General features: G+C 49.6%; 1 protein-coding gene across 1 annotated transcript; it reads right to left on the reverse strand.

The window, feature by feature from the left end:
• Positions 1 to 158: 158 nt before the first annotated feature.
• Positions 159 to 1,048, reverse strand: LOC131881885 (uncharacterized; the record flags this gene model as incomplete). The annotated part of the gene is given in 1 exon segment (XM_059228877.1): positions 159 to 1,048. A coding segment is annotated over 1 exon segment (363 nt), but the record flags the coding sequence as incomplete, so codon positions are not given.

The following is a 1,048-nucleotide window of genomic DNA, read 5'->3' on the forward strand; positions in this document are numbered from 1 at the left end:
GGGGGGAGAATAGGGCGAGAGATCATCTTTAGTCTAGACCGAAACCTTTTTAGGTCAACGGATCTTTTGGTAGGTTATCTTCGAAGGCCAATTTTCGTCCTCACAACGGACGTCACAAGGACCGAGGGGGTTGGTGGACCGATTTGAGTGGGACCATGTGCTAAATAGAGTTTTCTTTATTGATTTTTACAAATTCAACACATTTATGTATCGTATATGTATCGTTATGGCTGGTTTGTAAGATCCTGACACTTTATCTCGTGAGTAGGATTGTTCAGATTCTTAAACGCCAAAGGGACAAATCATCAGGAACGTTGAATGTAGGTTTGGAATGGAGAAAGTATCGGTGGTTGTCAGCAGCTCAGCGGTACGCGTTGTCGCCGTAATGTGTAAGCGTGGCCTTTTTCTTCTTGGATCAAGAACGACTCAAAAGGGGAAATTCGGAGAAATGGAAAGGCCATAAAAATATGCCTCTCAAGCACATTGGTGCCGTCTTCAAGGTCACGGGAATGGATCGACACCTTATGTGTTTTTGGTTTGACTCAATTCTAAGAGAGCCTTATTGTGCATAACACTTAACTTCGAGGTCCCGGGGAACGTTGACAGAACATGTCCCCACTCCCATCCAACCCCCACCCAACCCAAGATTTTCGATTCAAACGACCGGGAACCCACCCTCTTTCTCTTAAAGCTTAAACGTCACGTGTTCCTTGGACTTGGAGGCCAGACTGGCACTGCGGGATAGGACCCCTCCTCGACCTCCTCTGTTATTGCCCAAGACCCCGGCTCCGGAGACCCCCGGCGAGGGTGCGTGTGTGGCATTGGCGGTGTCGATCGAGGATCGCGGGGAGTCATCACAGAGAGTGCCTTGCGAGGCAATGGAGGCCGTGAGACCGTCCTTCATGCCCAGAAAGGAGACCAAGTTCTTGGAACGCAAATCCTCATCGTCCTCTTCCTCGACGAGCAGGATCTCCTTGATCATGTTGTCTGACGTGTCCGAGTTGGCCGACGAAGGCACGGGCAGACAGTAGGTGTTGATCTTTTGGAC

Source organism: Tigriopus californicus, chromosome 6 (genome assembly GCF_007210705.1).
Source record: "Tigriopus californicus strain San Diego chromosome 6, Tcal_SD_v2.1, whole genome shotgun sequence".
In the NCBI taxonomy this organism is placed as follows: Eukaryota; Metazoa; Arthropoda; class Copepoda; order Harpacticoida; family Harpacticidae; genus Tigriopus; species Tigriopus californicus.